Source organism: Triticum urartu, chromosome 2, assembly GCF_003073215.2.
Source record: "Triticum urartu cultivar G1812 chromosome 2, Tu2.1, whole genome shotgun sequence".
Classification (NCBI taxonomy): Eukaryota; Viridiplantae; Streptophyta; class Magnoliopsida; order Poales; family Poaceae; genus Triticum; species Triticum urartu.
Genome location: NC_053023.1, coordinates 5,896,989 through 5,913,360, shown reverse-complemented (window position 1 = coordinate 5,913,360; position 16,372 = coordinate 5,896,989). Strand labels below are relative to the sequence as shown.

The 16,372-nt window shown below is 42.6% G+C and overlaps 1 protein-coding gene across 1 annotated transcript; it reads left to right on the top strand.

The window, feature by feature from the left end:
- The first annotated feature begins 12,945 nt into the window (after nucleotides 1-12,945).
- Nucleotides 12,946-14,478, top strand: LOC125540586 (noroxomaritidine synthase 1-like). Its single transcript, XM_048704193.1, has one exon. It carries the CDS (start codon nucleotides 12,955-12,957, stop codon nucleotides 14,476-14,478), a length of 1,524 nt encoding a protein of 507 aa, XP_048560150.1. The 5' UTR covers nucleotides 12,946-12,954.
- Nucleotides 14,479-16,372: the final 1,894 nt, after the last annotated feature.

The window sequence follows — 16,372 nt, the reverse complement described above, 5'->3', positions numbered from 1 at the left end:
AAGGGAAATAGATGAAGTATTCTTTAAACAGGGACCTATTCTGAAACACAACTTGCCTGTTAAAATTCTAGGGGGTCCTCCTCCACCCAAGGGTGATCCCGTGTTTGAGCTTAAACCATTGCCTGATACTCTTAAATATGCTTGTCTTGATGAAAATAAAATATATCCTATTATTAATTATTAGTGATAACCTTTCAGAGCATGAAGAAGAGAAATTATTGAAAACTCTGAAGAAGCACCGTGTTGCTATTGGATATACTCCTGATGATCTTAAGGGCATTAGTCCCACTCTATGTCAACACAAAATAAATTTGGAGAAAGACGCCAAACCAGTTATTGATCACCAACGACGGCTAAATCCTAAGATGAAAGAAGTGGTAAGAAAGGAAATATCAAAGCTCCTTGAGGCAGGTATAATTTATCCCATTGCTGATACTCAGTGGGTAAGTCATGTCCATTGTGTCCCTAAGAAGGGAGGTATTAATGTTGTTCCTAATGATAAAGATGAATTGATCCCACAAAGAATTATTACAGGTTATAGGATGGTAATTGATTTCCGCAAACTAAATAAAGCTACTAAAAAAGATCATTCACCTTTTCCTTTTATTGATCAAATGCTAGAAAGATTATCCAAACATACACATTTTTGCTTTCTAGATGGTTACTCTGGTTTCTCTCAAATACCTGTGTCAGCTGAGGATCAAGAAAAGACCACTTTTACTTACCCTTTCGGTACTTTTGCTTATAGACGTATGCCTTTTGGTTTATGTAATGCACCTGCTACCTTTCAAAGATGCATGATGGCTATATTCTCTGACTTTTGTGAAAAGGTTTGTGAGGTTTTCATGGATGATTTCTCCGTTTATGGATCCTCTTTTGATGATTGCTTGAGCAACCTTGATCGAGTTTTGCAGAGATGTGAAGAAACTAATCTTGTCTTGAATTGGGAGAAGTGCCACTTTATGGTCAATGAAGGTATTGTCTTGGGGCATAAAATTTCTTAAAAAGGTATTGAGGTTGATAAAGCTAAAGTTGATGCTATTGAAAAGATGTCGTGGCCCAAGGACATTAAAGGTATAAGAAGTTTCCTTGGTCATGCCGGTTTTTATAGGAGGTTCATTAAGGACTTCTCTAAAATTTCTCGGCCTCTGACTAATCTATTACAAAAAGATATTCCTTTTGTCTTTGATGATGATTGTGTAGAGGCATTTGAAATACTTAAGAAAGCTTTGATTTCTGCACCTATTGTTCAGCCACCTGATTGGAATTTACCTTTTGAAATTATGTGTGATGCTAGTGATTATGCTGTAGGTGTTGTTCTAGGGCAAAGAGTTGATTAGAAATTAAATGTTATTCAATATGCTAGTAAAACGCTAGAGAGTGCCCAGAGAAATTATGCTACTACTGAAAAATAATTTTTAGCAGTTGTTTTTGCTTATGATAAGTTCAGACCTTATATTGTTGATTCTAAAGTAACTATTCACACTAATCATGCTGCTATTAAATACCTTATGGAAAAGAAAGATGCTAAACCTAGACTTATTAGATGGGTTCTCTTGCTACAAGAATTTGATTTACATATTATTGATAGAAAGGGAGCTAAGAACCCCGTTGCAGACAACTTGTCTAGGTTAGAGAATGTTCTTGATGACCCACTACATATTGATGATAGCTTTCATGATGAACAATTGGCTGTCATAAATGCCTCTCGAACTGCTCCATGGTATGCTGATTATGCTAATTATATTGTTGCTAAATTTATACCACCTAGTTTCACATACCAGCAAAAGAAAAAGTTATTCTATGATTTAAGGCATTACTTCTGGGATGACCCACCTCTTTATAAAGAAGGAGTAGATGGTTTTACTAGACGTTGTGTACCTGAGCATGAACAGGAACAAATCCTACGCAAGTGTCACTCCGAGGCTTATGGAGGGCACCACGCTGGAGATAGAACTGCACATAAGGTATTGCAATCCGGTTTTTATTGGCCTACTCTCTTCAAGGATGCCCGTAAGTTTGTTTTATCTTGTGATGAATGCCAAAGAATTGGTAATATTAGTAGACGTCAGGAAATGCCTATGAATTATTCACTTGTTATTGAACCATTTGATGTTTGGGGCTTTGATTATATGGTACATTTTCCTTCCTCTAATGGGTATACACATATTTTAGTTGCTGTTGATTACGTTACTAAGTGGGTAGAAGCTATTCCAACTAGTAGTGCTGATCATAACACCTCTATTAAGATGCTTAAAGAAGTTAATTTTTCCAAGGTTTGGAGTCCCTAGATATTTAATGACTGATGGTGGTTCACATTTTATTCATGGTGCCTTTTGTAAAATGCTTGCTAAGTATGATGTTAATCATAGAATTGCATCTCCATATCACCCGCAGTCTAGTGGTCAAGTAGAATTGAGTAACAGAGAGCTCAAATTAATTTTGCAAAAGACTGTTAATAGATCTAGAAAGAATTGGTCCAAGAAACTTGATGATGCATTATGGGCTTATAGAACTGCATATAAAAATCCTATGGGTATGTCTCCGTATAAAATGGTTTATGGTAAAGCATGTCACTTACCTCTTGAACTAGAACCTAAGGCATATTGGGCCATTAAAGAGCTCAATTATGATTTCAAACTTGCCGGTGAGAAGATGTTATTTGACATTAGCTCACTTGATGAATGGAGAACCCAGGCCTATGAGAATGCCAAACTGTTTAAAGAAAAAGTTAAAATATGGCATGACAAAAGGATACAAAAGCGTGAGTTTAATATAGGTGATTATGTATTGCTATACAACTCTCGTTTGAGATTTTTTGCAGGCAAACTTCTGTCTAAATGGGAAGGTCCTTACGTCATCGAGGAGGTCTATCGTTCCGGTGCCATAAAAATCAACAACTTCGAAGGCACAAATCTGAGGGTGGTGAACAGTCAAAGAATCAAACATTATATCTCAGGTAATCCCATAAATGTTGAAACTAATGTTATTGAAACCGTAACCCCAGAGGAATACATAAGACACACTTTCCGGAACGTTTCAGACTCCGAAAGGGAATAGGTACGTGGTACGGTAAGTAAACCGACTCCAAAACAGTTCTAATGGTAATTTTTCCCCGTTTTGGAATATATAAAAAATAGGAAAATAAGAAGCAGTCCGGAAAGGACACGAGGCTTCCATGAGAGTGGAGGGCGTGCCCTACCCCCTGGGCGTGCCCCATGCCTCATGGGCACCTCATGTGCCCTCCGGACTCCATTTTCTTGCACGATACTTCTTTTGGTCGGTAAAAATTCACTATATAATCTCCCGAAGGTTTTGACCACCGTATCACGCAAATATCTCCTGCTTTTGTTTCGAGCTGTTTTCTGCTAGGGTTGTCAAGGCCAGCCATCATGTCGTCTCTCTCCTCCTCCAACAATGAGGGAAACGATGCTTGGCTAATGAAGATAGAGCTGAAGAGAGAAGAACCCGAAGGGATCAACAAGGATGATGGGATCAAGAAGGCCATGGGGGGTCAAGTCCTGGCAGTAGCAGAAGAAGACATCCTTCAACCTCACCACAATCTCTTTACCCCAACGGAGATTGAAGCTTTCAAGATGATTGAGTTAGCTCGCGTTCAAAACAAGTATCTCACAAGTGAAAATATTTTGTTGAAGGAGCATATCATCGCACTCAAGGGCATTATCCGCAAATTGGAGGATCTCCTACGCTCGATGTGCGACTATCCATCATTGCCAACACCTTCTTCACCAACAAAGAAAACTTAAACACATGGGTATGGGCACTCCCCTTGGCAACTGCCAAGCTTGGGGGAGTGCCCCGGTATCGTATCACCATCACACCTTTTATCTTTACCGTTTTCCTTAGTTCGATCCTTTTGGTAATATCTTGATCTAGTAGAATAAATTTTTAGTATGATCTAGTTGTGGTTTTTGCTTTATGATCCTTCTATGTAATCGAGTCCATGAGCTATATATAATAAATATTAGTGTTGAGTCAAGGGCTTGATTATCTTGCTATGATCTTGAGGGAATAAAATAAAAGAGAAAGAACAAAAAGAAATAAAGAGATCATATGGATCTTATGGAGAGTAATTGCTTCACATATAAAGAGCATGATGAATAAAAATTGTTGAAAGTTGACAAACATAGTTTTGGTCATCGTTGCAATTAATAGGAAGTAATAAAGAAAGAGAGGTTTTCACATATAAATATACTATCTTGGACATCTTTTATGATTGTGAGCCTCACTAAAATATGACATGCTAAAGAGTTGACGTTGGACAAGGAAGACAACGTAATGGGTTATGTTTTCTTACATCTGAGATAAATTATATTGTCATGGATCGTCCAACATGTTGAGCTTGCCTTCCCCTCTCATGCTAGCCAATTTCTTTGGACCAAGTAGAAATACTACTTGTGCTTCCAAATATCCTTAAACCCAGTTTTGCCACGAGAGTCCACCATACCTACCTATGGATTGAGAAAGATCCTTCAAGTAAGTTGTCATCGGTGCATGCAATAAAAATTGCCTTCTAAATATGTATTATTTATTAATGTGGAGAAAATAAGCTTTATACGATCTTGTAATAAAAGCGACGGACTGCATAATAAAGGTCCATATCACAAGTGGCAATATAAAGTGATGTTCTTTTGCATTAAGATTTTGTGCATCCAACCATAAAAGCGCATGACAACCTCTGCTTCCCTCTGCGAAGGGCCTATCTTTTACTTTTATCTTCTACCTTATATAAGAGTGAAGGTGATCTTCACCTTTCCTTTTTACATTTTATCCTTTGGCAAGCACAATGTGTTGGAAAGATCCAGATATATATAGCTAATTGGATGTGAGTTTTCATGAACTATTATTGTTGACATTACCCCTGAGGTAAAAAGTTGGGAGGCAAAACTATAAGCCTCTATCTTTCTCTGTGTCCGGCTAAAGCTCCATAACCATAAATATCGCATGAGTGTTAGCAATTATGGAAGACTAAATGATAGTTGAGTATGTGGACTTGTTGAAAAGCTCTTATTGACTCTTTCCGATGTTATAATAAATTGCAATTGCTTCAATGACTGAGATTGTAGTTGTTAGTTTTCAATAAAGTTTATGACTCATACTTGAAATTGTGATTGAATTATTACTTTAGCATAAGAGATCATATGACAATATATATGTATGTTGCTACTCTAAGAATGATCATGATGCCCTCATGTCTGTATCTTATTTTATCGACACTTCTATCTCTAAACATGTGGACATATTTATCGTTATCGGCTTCCGCTTGAGGACAAGCGAGGCCTAAGCTTGGGGGAGTTGATACGTACATTTGCATCATGCTTTTATATCTATATTTATCGCATTATGGGTTGTTATTACACGTTATGTCACAATACTTATGCCTATTATCTCTTATTTTACATGAAGAGGGAGAATGCCGGCAGCTGGAATTCTGGGCTGGAAAAGGAGCAAATATTAGATACCTATTCTGCACAGCTCCAAAAGTCCTGAAACTTCATGGAAGTCATTTTTGGAATTAATAAAAAATACTGGCGAAGGAATCCACCAGAGGGGGCCGACACCCTGGCCACGAGGGTGGGGGCGCGCCCCCTGCCTCGTGGGCCCCTGGTGGCTCTCTGATGCCCATCTTTGGCTACATGGAGTCTTTCGTCCGAGAAAAAATCACAAGCAAGCTTACGGGACGAAACTCCGCCGCCACGAGGTGGAACCAATCTAGGGCTCCGGCAGAGCTGCTCTGCCGGGGAAACTTCCCTCCGGGAGGGGGAAATCATCGCCATCGTCATCACCAACGATCCTCTCTTCGGGAGGGGGTCAATCTCCATCAACATCTTCACCAGCACCATCTCCTCTCAAACCCTAGTTCATCTCTTGTATCCGATCTTTGTATCCAAACCTCAGATTGGTAACTATGGGTTGCTACTAGTGTTGATTACTCCTTGTAGTTGATGCTAGTTGGTTTACTTGGTGGAAGATCGTATATTCAGATCCATTATGCATATTAATACCCCTCTGATTATGAACATGAATATGCTTTGTGAGTAGTTACGTTTGTTCCTGAGGACATGTGAGAAGTCTTGCTATAAGTAGTCATGTGAATTTGGTATTCGTTCGATATTTTGATGAGATGTATGTTGTCTTTCCTCTAGTGGTGTTATATGAACATAGACTACATGACACTTCACCATTGTTTGGGCCTAGAGGAGGGCATTGGGAAGTAATAAGTAGATGATGGGTTGCTAGAGTGACAGAATCTTAAACCCTAGTTTATGCGTTGCTTCATAAGGGGATGATTTGGATCAATATGTTTCATGCTATGGTTAGGTTTACCTTAATACTTCTGTTGTAGTTGCGGATGCTTGCAATAGGGGTTAATCATAAGTGGGATGCTTGTCCAAGTAAGGACAGTACCCAAGCACCGGTCCACCCACACACTACTAGGGAAAAGCTTATAGGCAGATGCTTACTAGTAGCGAGGGTTTATACCCCTCGCTACTGCTACTTACTAGTAGCGCGGGTTTTTACCCCTCGCTACTGCTACTTACTAGTAGCGCGGGTTTTTACCCCTCGCTACTACTAAGTTGATAGTAGTAGCGCGGGTTTTTAACCCTCGCTACTACTAAGCGGTCTCTGTCGTGGCCCCCCGAAACATGTCATAGTAGTAGCGAGGGGTATAAATCCGCGCTACTACTAAGTTGATAGTAGTAGCGCGGGTTTATAACCCTCGCTACTACTAAGTGGTCCCTACCGTGCCCACCTGGGACATGCCATAGTAGTAGCGAGGGGTATGAACCCGCGCTACTACTATCGACCCACCAAGATATATGTACACATAGCGTGCGGAGGCCCAAATCCAAACCCACACTCTTCTGATTCCCCTTCTCCTCCCACTCGCCATTCCCTTCCTCACCCACCACCACTGCCGGCCTCGCCTCTCGCCGCCACTCACAAATCCGGTGACCTCCTCTCGTAGACCCCTCCCCTCCCCCTTCATCCTCCTTCTCCGCTGTTGGAAGGAGAGGGAAACCAGCAGAGCGTCGTCCACATGGCAGCGGCCAGATCTGCCATGGATGCAGCCACTTGCACCTCCTCGCCGGGTCAAGGGTCCCACGACAAGCAGCAGTAGGTCACCGAGCTTCATCTAGGGTATCGAGCGTCGGCTCCAACTCCAGCGGCCATCGGTGAGTTCCTCCTCCTGCTGCTCTCTATCTCTCTCTTCCTCTTTCTAATAATCTTCTCTTCTTTTGTAGAAGCAGTAGACGAGAGGTGCGGGCACAAGTTGGGTGGGGAAGCACCATCACCACGAACAACTTCATCCCCTCCAGGACCAGTAGCAGCCATGAATGGAGAGGACGATGATGCCGAGCAGAAGCAGCCGCCATGGCTGGAATTAATTTTTTTTTAATTCTGAATTGGTTAGTAGTAGCGAGGGGCCCTGACCCGCGCCATAACTAAATAGTAGTAGCGCGGGTGGAAACCGCGCTACTACTACTATAAGTAGCAGTAGCGCGGGTACCACCCGCGCTACTGCTAAAAGTTAGTTGTAGCGCCCTAGCAATAGCACAGGCCCCCGCACTATTGCTAGCAATTACCCCGCGCTACTACTAGGGTTTTCCCTAGTAGTGACATATCAAATTATCAAAGTACCAAACGTGAATCATATGAGCGTGATGAAAACTAGCTTAACGATAATTCCCATGTGTCCTTGGGAACACTTTCCTTTATATAAGAGTTTTTCCAGGCTTATCCTTTGCTACAAAAAGGATTGGGCCATCTTGCTGCACCTTATTTACTTTTACTACTTGTTGCTCGTTACAATATATCTTATCACAAAACTATCTGTTACCGATAATTTCAGTACTTGCAGAGAATACATTGCTGAAAACTGCTTATCATTTCCTTCTGCTCCTCGTTGGGTTCGACACTCTTACTTATCGAAAAGGCTACGATAGATCCCCTACACTTGTGGGTCATCAGTGATGCATAGCAACGAGAGGGAAGAGTGATGTCCACGTACCCTCGTAGACCGTAAGCGAAAGAGTTATCACAACGCGGTTGATGTAGTCATACGTCTTCACAATCCGACCGATCCTAGCACCGAAGGTACATCTCCTCCGCGATCTGCACACGTTCAGCTCGGAGACGTCCCGCGAACTCTAGATCTAGCTGAGTGTCGAGGGAGAGTTTCATCAGCACGGAGGCGTGATGACGGTGATGATGAAGCTACCGGCGCAGGGCTTCGCCTAAGCACTGCAACGATATAACCGAGGTGGAAATCTGTGGAGGGGGCACCGCACACGGCTAAACAATGTCAACTTGTGTGTTCTAGGGTGCCCTGCCCCCGTATATAAAGGAGCAAGAGGGGAGGCCGGCCGGCCCTTGGGGCGCACCAAGGAGGGGAGGAATCCTCCTCCTAGTAGGAGTAGGATTCATCCTTTTCCTAGTCCTACTAGGAGGGGGAAGGAAGGAGTGGGAGAGGGGAAGGAAAAGAGGGGCGCCGCCCCCCTCCTAGTCCAATTTGGACTTAAGGGGGAGGGGCGCGTGGCCTGCCCTGGCCGCCCCTCTCTCTCTCCACTAAGGCCCATCTAGGCCCATTAGTTCCCCGAGGGGTTCCGGTAACCCTCCGGCACTCCGGTTTTATCCGAAACCACCCGGAACACTTCCGGTGTCCGAATATAGCCGTCCAATATATCAATCTTTATGTCTCGACCATTTTGAGACTCCTCATCATGTCCGTGATCACATCCGGGACTCCGAACTACCTTCGGTACATCAAAACACATAAACTGATAATACCGATCGGCACCGAATGTTAAGCGTGCGGACCCTACGGGTTATAGAACTATGTAGACATGACCGAGACTCATCTTTGGTCAATAACCAATAGCAGAACCTGGATGCTCATATTGGTTCCTACATATTCTACGAAGATCTTTACCAGTTAAACCGCACAACAACATACGTTGTTCCCTTTGTCATCGGTATGTTACTTGCCCGAGATTTGATCGTGCTATCTCAATACCTAGTTCAATCTCGTTACCGGTAAGTCTCTTTACTCGTTCCGTAATGCATCATCCCGCAACTAACTCATTAGTCACATTGCTTGCAAGGCTTATAGTGATGTGCATTACCGAGAGGGCCCAGAGATACCTCTCCGTTACACGAAGTGACAAATCCTAATCTCGATCTATGCCAACTCAACAAACACCATCGGAGACACCTGTAGAGCATCTTTATAGTCACCTAGTTACGTTGTGATGTTTGATAGCACACTAAGTGTTCCTCTGGTATTCGGGAGTTGCATAATCTCATAGTTATGAAGAAAGCAATAGCAACAAACTAAACGATCATCGTGCTAAGCTAACGGATGGGTCAATAGCAACAAACTAAACGATCATCGTGCTAAGCTAACGAATGGGTCAAGTCAATCACATCATTCTCTAATGATGTGATCCCGTTAATCAAATGACAACTCATGTCTATGGTTAGGAAACATAACCATCATTGATTCAACGAGCTAGTCAAGTAGAGGCATACTAGTGACACTTTGTTTGTCCATGTATTCACACATGTACTAAGTTTCCGGTTAATACAGTTCTAGCATGAATAATAAACATTTATCATGATATAAGGAAATATAAATAACAACTTTATTATTGCCTTTAGGGCATATTTCCTTCAGTAACAATGATGAAAGAAAGTTTGATGGGATGTTGCAGTCCGTGTACAGAATGCGTGTATTGGCAATCCTATCATGGGGAAGAACTATCCAGCCCTTGATGGAACCCCTGAAGTTGAGGATGCCCTCCTTCGCCTTCTCCGACTCCTCTTGGATACTCATCATCATCATCATCATCATCATCATCATTTTAGCATCTTCACCATCTGAATGTGAAAAAATGATGAACTCGTTGGATATGAATTCATCAAGCTCATCGTTTCCATAGCCATGATTCCACGGCTAATCCATTGGTGACCTACAAGTAATGACCAAAAGAATAAATAGATTGGCTAGGACATTTCATCAAACACGTAGAGCATGAGGTGAAAATATGTAGGAGTTTGACGTACAGGGGCGGCGTCCGATGGCGGCATGGTCGGCGGCGGTGTGGGTTGGGGAGTCCGGTGGCGAAGCCTTGGGTTGGGGATGGTGGCGGAGCACCGATAGCGGCGGAAGTCCGGTGGCGGCCGTGCGGAGAAGGGTGAATAGAGAAGAGGAGATAGCTTCTTGGACAAGGAGCGGGAGGCGGATATGAGTGAACTAGGGCGGGCCCTAGCGGTCAGTCTAACGCGATGATCATGTCCGGGAGTCCCTATATCCACCCCGGATTTGGGCTTGACATGGGGAGTGCCGATCAATCCGGGAGTTCGGGTCGGGTAAGGGGAGGCCGGTTGGGTGGCACTTTTTTTATCCGGGCACTGACCGGACAGTCCATCCGGGCGTTTGGGGCGGGTAAAGGAGGTCCAGTTGTAGATGCATGCTCTTACAAACTAAGGCTTGTGCATATTTCTAGGCCATTAATTTCACCAACTAAAAAAAAGTTGTATGTCACACAAAAAATGTGTGTGTGTGTGTGTGTGTGAACTCGCTCTTTCCCTTTCTCGCTTCATGAACCTCTATTCGGACCGACTGTTGTGTTTCTATTATGCCTTACAACATACTTCCCATATTCTAGTTTAAACTGTGTGTATCATAGCTTGCCACAGAACTAGTTAAGGGTCGCTAAACTTTTAACGGTTTAAAAGTTATCAAAAAATATGAAATAAATATGGGAGCATCTCTCTAATGTAATAAGATGATCCAACGGAGGGATTGTCAAAATATGCATCTATGTGTCCTCGGCAAAAATAATAAGCATTTCAGCTCACTGCGACATAAATATATACTGAACTATTTTTTTTTGTCCAGGACACATACAGTCGTATTTTTTTAATCTCTTCGTTGGATCATGTTATATATATAGTTCTTTTACCGCACCGCTGCTACTTGAAAGAGCGAGTGAAACTGTGAACCCCAGTCCATTTTCCTACATAAGAAACACATTCCAATATTGTTTACACCTTGTTTTTATTGTAAGGTATTACTTTTTACGAAAATATAAGAAATATTTCTTGTGCAAATTTCCGAGAATGAATGACTGTCATGGTATTCTGGGCCAAAAAAAATTGACATTATATAAAAGTTACTATTCATGCTTTTTACATGCAATTTTGTTCTCTTGGCTCTGGAGTCAATCGAAGTTATTCCATCGCGGAACTTTTAACATGAGTGTAATACCTGATTACCACTTGGCATGAGTGGTCAGCTATATCCAAAACGAAGAGTGTAATACCTGATCATGTTTGACTCCAAAAAGTTCTAGGATCTTTTAGAATTTTTGAATTTTTGAAATTATTTTTCTAACTCAGGTCCATTGGCACCTGAGACCCACTGATATTAGGCCTTTCCCATTATATAACCTCTTAGCACGTTATCATGGGAACTATAAAAGTTTAAGACACAACTAGACCAAGACATTGTTTCTTAGGGGTTGTAATCAGGCTAGCAACGTTTTTTGCCTATGGCGACGTGCAAGATTTGTATGTTAGCTAAGCTACAACCTCCCTCTCTTTCTTCATTTACTACGATGCCATCAGCAAAATATCAAAACTGTGCTACTCTAAGTAAAAACACATATGATTTATTATATTGATTATGTACAGTTGTAACAATATTTATTGAGTATAAGTAGAGTAGTTAAATGGAAAATGTTTTGAATATTGTACTAGGTCTTTTCGTATACATGATTGCACGTTGAGGTGGGTCGTCTTATCTCATTCATAATTGTATGATAAGGTGGTATTGCTTGCATGTTGAGATAAATGAGTTAGCGAGGAACTGAGGATAACCCTCTTAGGTATATATAGGATGTCGCGTAAAATGAACGTGAAATTCCACCTCTTGTTCGACCAATGGCCGGCCTTTGTTATATATTCTTAACAAGATTCGCAGAGCCATCATACTGTAACCATCCAAATTTAAATCTGAATGGACATCATGATATAGGTGTGATATATATGCTCGCTGCCCATGCCAAGGAAGAAGAAGAAGAAGAAGAAGCAGAATGACACATTGGCTACCAGAGACGTAGAATTAAGTAATTAAGCAGTGAGAAGGCTACCTGTTTGATCCTACATAGAAGTGCGTTTGCTTCTGCAGTTGCTCAACACTACTGCTAATGTGTGTTCTAGAAGAAGAATAGGGGGTATGAAATCCAATGCAGTCCTCTGATCCTACGCATGCATGGGACGTGCTGAACAATCACTCATCGATCGCTGATCACCGGTCTCTCCCATCTCCTGCCGTACGTACGTGTGCTGCAAATTACTTGAGCCAGCCAGCCACACGGTACTGCTGTTATAAATCCTCCTCACAAGACGATGACCCTGCACGTTCATATATTGTGGCGATCGATCAAGAGTGTACTTTTATCGGCGATGGGATCAAAGAGTGTACTTGATCGAGACTGTTGTGTGGCGACTGAGGCTAATAAACTGAGCTGGATCTGCACTTAACCATTTATCCCCAAATCTGCCAATTGCCACCTGCTTTTGAGCCCAATGAAGTGTAGTTATGTAGTTATGTTGACACGTATCAAGTACTGCCTGACTCAAGTATAGCCCGATGAGCTAAGTAAGGATTGATCCAATTCGGAATGAAAGTTATCAAGTACTGCACTTCACATACTTATTGCCAAATCTGCCAACTGTCACCTCCTTTTGAGCCCAATGAATTGGAGTTATGTTGACGCTAACTGAGAATAGTAGCAGGTATAGTACCAATGGACTGAGGCAGTATCACTATGATGGAGAGGGAAGGCGTCTATATATGGAGCCACAACCCTGCTAATTGAAGAATAAATCTAACTAGCAACATATAGAACACTACTGATAACAATGTCAATTATGTTCATCTCCACACTGCTCGTTCTACTTGTTCCAGTTTGCTTGTATCTCAGGGCTAGTTGTAGGTCAAAGAACCCACCAGTGCTTCCCACAAACTGGCCAATGCTGCACATGTTCCCTTCCTTCATAGCCAACCTCCACAACTTGTATGACTATTACACCCTGGTCCTCGCCAGATCAGGCCACAACTTCAGGGTGCATGGACCACCTGGGACCGGGATGCGCTTCTTCATCACATGCGACCCTGCGAACGCCCGGCACATCTTGACGACGAACCATGCCAACTTCCCCAAGGGCACAGAATTCGCCGATATCTTCGACATCATGGGTGGCAGCCTCTTCACCATTGATGGTGAGCCGTGCCGCCGACAACGCGCGAAAGCCAAGAGCATCCTCAGCAGCCCTAGGATCATTTCCAGTATGGCGGCCTACCTCTATGGAAAGGTGGAGAACAACCTCCTCCCATTGTTCACCCGGATGGCGATCACTGACACTTCATTCGACATGCATGAATTGATGTCGAGGCTTATGTTTGACCTGGCTGCTATGCCTCTCTTCGGTGTGGATCCTGGCCTCCTATCCTTAGACATGCCGCCCATGGACGCAGCGGTTGCCCTGGACACGGTGATGGAGGTGGGCTTTTTTAGGCTCATGATGCCAGCTTATTGCTGGAAGTCGATGAGGTGGCTAAACATCGGCCCTGAGAGTAAGCTTGACACGGCACGCATGGTGCTGCGAGAGATCATTGGGGAGATGATGCAAAAGAGGAAGATCACCACATGTCGTTTTGGACATGGCAAGGAACAAGAGAGTGTGGATATTATTTCTTCCTTCCTCGAAGACCCAGACTACACCAATGTTGACTTGCTCCGTGCGATTATCATTAGCTACATGCTCGCTGCGAGGGACACAATTGCAACAACCCTAACATGGATCTTCTACAACCTCGCCCAAAATCCAAACATCGTGTCAATCATCCGCGACGAACTTTCACCCATTGCATCACACAAAGTAGCATTAGGGGTGTCTACCCCGGTGATCTTTGAGCCAGACGAGACCAGATCTCTAGTATATTTGACAGCCACCTTGTACGAGACTCTTAGACTTTACCCACCGGCACCTGTTTTGCTCAAGAAGGTGGCCGTAGATGACATCATGCCGAGTGGCCATGAGGTGCATGCCGGTGACACCATTTTTGTTTCTGTCCATTCCATGGGGAGAATGGAGGGTGTGTGGGGTAAAGACTGCCTCGACTATAACCCACATAGGTGGCTCTCAGATGATGGCAACAACCTGAGATACATACCATCTCACAAGTTCTTGGCCTTCAACTCTGGCCCGAGGATGTGCCTCGGCAAGGACATTGCACTTATGCAAATGAAGACTGTCATTGCTACAGCTGTGTGGAACTTCGATGTGAAGGTGGTGGAAGGGCAAAGCATCCAGCCTAAGCCGTCCATTATACTGGAGATGAAAAATGGGCTCATTGTTAAGTTGAAGAAGCGAGAAATGTAATAGACTCTCGTTGTATGTAAATGTACTTGCCGACCAGTAGGACAGTTTTACACTGCCCATAACCACATTATAGTCGAATAATAAAGGCATGCATGCGTCAAAATTTGTATTTCTTTTACGAAAAACAACCAATGTACTACCATTTTTTACTCGTGTTGTATGAGACACGGTATAGAAGCATCGAGACATGGTGTTTCCTCCATATTGTATGCGACTATCTACATGTGACATGTTGCTGGTACTTGGAAGTGCCCCAACCAGCTCAAAGTTGCATGTACGGGTGCCTAGTAGAATAACGGAACCAATTGATCGGTGAAAGAACAGTCTTCCTTCAGATCTTGGCTGGTAACTAATACACGGAAAAGTATCTAGTGCTCCCAGGCCTAGGGTGCTCCCGGTGCTCCGATGCAAAAAACATTTTTTAAAATGTTCAAAAAATTCTGAAAAAAATGCAGCACTTATGTTATGTACAAAAATTTGTCATTTTTGTATCTCGAGCAATGTTTCGAATTTTGATTTGAAATTTTGTGACAAGAGACATCGATGTTCCGTCGATGTGCTGCATTTTTTTCAGAATTTTTTGAACATTTTAAAAATGTTTTTCGGACATTTGGAGCACCGGGAGCACCCCAAGCCTGGGAGCACCCCAAGGTGTTGGAAGAATTGATTGCGATCGCTGTAAGCGTTAGACATCCTTGCTTGGGTATGTATAGTGAGGCCAAACATCTCTCTAAGCGCTCACCGTTTTTCTTTCTCTTTGTGTGAAGCGGGTCACGAAAGGAAAGAAACCGCTCAGGATCTACTTGACTCCATTTAAGGAATGATTTGGCAGTGGATAGCAATAGGAAACCTTGTCGCTGCCAATATGGTGTATTAGTCTCTTTCCAAGCGTAGCATAGCAGTCACAGAGTTGCTGTTTTGAATCAGAGTCGATCCGAAAGTTTTGATTTGTGGTGTTTCAGTTGGAGAACATTTTGTTGAAATCGGACGGCAGGGTAAAGAAACACACAGGGTTGCATGACCATGATGATAGCAGCTTCCTCTATTTATCCCTGGTGATAAAACTGATACAGTTGTGGACAATGCTCCTTGAAAATCATAATGCCTATTAGGGGAACAAACAAACGAGTATGTTGCAACTTTTCTTAAAAGAAACTACACTAATCTACTTCGAGGTAACGGCACAACATAAACGTGTTCAGCAGGAACGCTGGAAATTTGAATGGCCTTTCAAGCAACAGTTGCTACAACAATAATCTTACTACTCCCTCCGTCCCATAATATAAGAACGTTTTTGCCACTTGTGTAGTGTCAAAAACATTCTTATATTATGGGACGGAGGAAGTAGTAATTAACAACTTATGTTTGTTCAGTAGAAAGAAAAAAAGAAATTCAGCACTGTGCTACCTTCACTCTACCTGCGCTTAGGACATCAATTTTTTGGCAGTAAATTTTCAGAATTCACATTCACAATTGATAGGATACCTTTCTAGAGATTGTACAAAGAGCAACTTATCATTAAGAGCGTTTGGTTGAACTGCTATGTAGGTCTATTGAACTTGCTATATATTGAAGAAAAAACTAGATAAATGCAGTCGCCGAGATGCTCGCTAGACCAGCTTGCCGAGCAAAAACTAGATGACACAACAAAAACTGGGCCAGGATGCATCGCAGTACCACACCAAAGGATTTTTTAAGTTTCACTCTTCCTGATTTCAAATCGATTCAGCCGAGGATATTATTTTCCACAAGCAAAAAACTAAGGTTCAGCTCCCACATGGGTCTGGGGTTTCTTGGGTTTCAGACACAAATCACAGAACCGAATGCACATATAGAAGGTACATCGTGAATCTACGGCGTCAACGCGCTGGAGCTACTTGTCCTCAGTGATGAG

Excerpts from the sequence above, each read along its gene's own strand:
- LOC125540586 (XM_048704193.1), top strand. The coding sequence starts at position 12,955 with ATGTCAATTATGTTCATCTCCACACTGCTCGTTCTACTTGTTCCAGTT.